Source organism: Galeopterus variegatus, unplaced genomic scaffold (assembly GCF_000696425.1).
Source record: "Galeopterus variegatus unplaced genomic scaffold, G_variegatus-3.0.2 Scaffold100028, whole genome shotgun sequence".
Lineage (NCBI taxonomy): Eukaryota > Metazoa > Chordata > Mammalia > Dermoptera > Cynocephalidae > Galeopterus > Galeopterus variegatus.
In genome coordinates, this window is record NW_007826139.1 from 1 (window position 1) to 809 (window position 809).

At 60.4% G+C, this 809-nt stretch overlaps 1 gene segment (V, D, J or C); it reads right to left on the reverse strand.

Moving 5' to 3' along the window:
* Positions 1–7: 7 nt before the first annotated feature.
* Positions 8–410, reverse strand: LOC103584755 (the record flags this gene model as incomplete). The annotated part of the segment is given in 2 exon segments: positions 8–229; positions 339–410. Coding segments are annotated over 2 exon segments (268 nt in total), but the record flags the coding sequence as incomplete, so codon positions are not given.
* Between the last annotated feature and the right edge of the window lie 399 nt (positions 411–809).

The following is an 809-nucleotide window of genomic DNA, read 5'->3' on the forward strand; positions in this document are numbered from 1 at the left end:
GCCGAGCTGCCAGACTTGGAGCCAGAGAAGCGATCAGGGATCCCCGAGGCCCGATTGCTGTCTTCATAGATGAGGAGTTTGGGGGCCTTTCCTGAGAGCTGCTGGTACCAGTTCACATAATTGCCATCCCCGATGTTGGAGCTGCTGCCGGTGCAGGAGATGGTGACCCTCTGGCCCAGGGCCCCAGATGCTGAGGGCGGCTGAGTCAGCACAGACTGGGCCCAGGACCCTGGAAGTGGGAGAGACACAGACATGATGATTCTGGTGTAGAGACAAGAGGAGAGAGCAGGGCCCCATGGTCTTCCCAAGGTCCTTTCCTTGGCCTAGTAGGTAGTCACCTGTGCAGTGAGCAAGGAGGGTGAGGAGGAGAGGGGACCAGGCCATGGTGGAGATTGTCCCCGAGTCCTGTCTCTGTGGCCCTACAGCTGAAGCAGAGCTTCCCCACATCTCCTGCTTCCCCTCTTCATACTCTGACAGGGGGAAGGTCCGTTCATGCAAATGAGACCCTCCCTCCCCCCAGCTCTTTGACACCACACTGGGCCCTGAGTCAGGCCCCTGTGTCTGAGGATGTGTGGGGGCTGGGCGTGGATAGGGCCATGTGGGCCCAGGGGGTGGGGAGGTCACAGCTGTGAGCCCTGAGCAGATGGCACCAGGCAGGGCCAGGAGGCTGGTTTCAACTCTGTTCACCTCCAGACTCTGCAGGAATGGCACCCGCACACCCCCTGATGTCCAGACCTAGACACACCATCCTGTGACCTGGTGACCAGACATCCTCTGGGGCAGCCCTGCCTCCCCACTCTTCTGTCCAT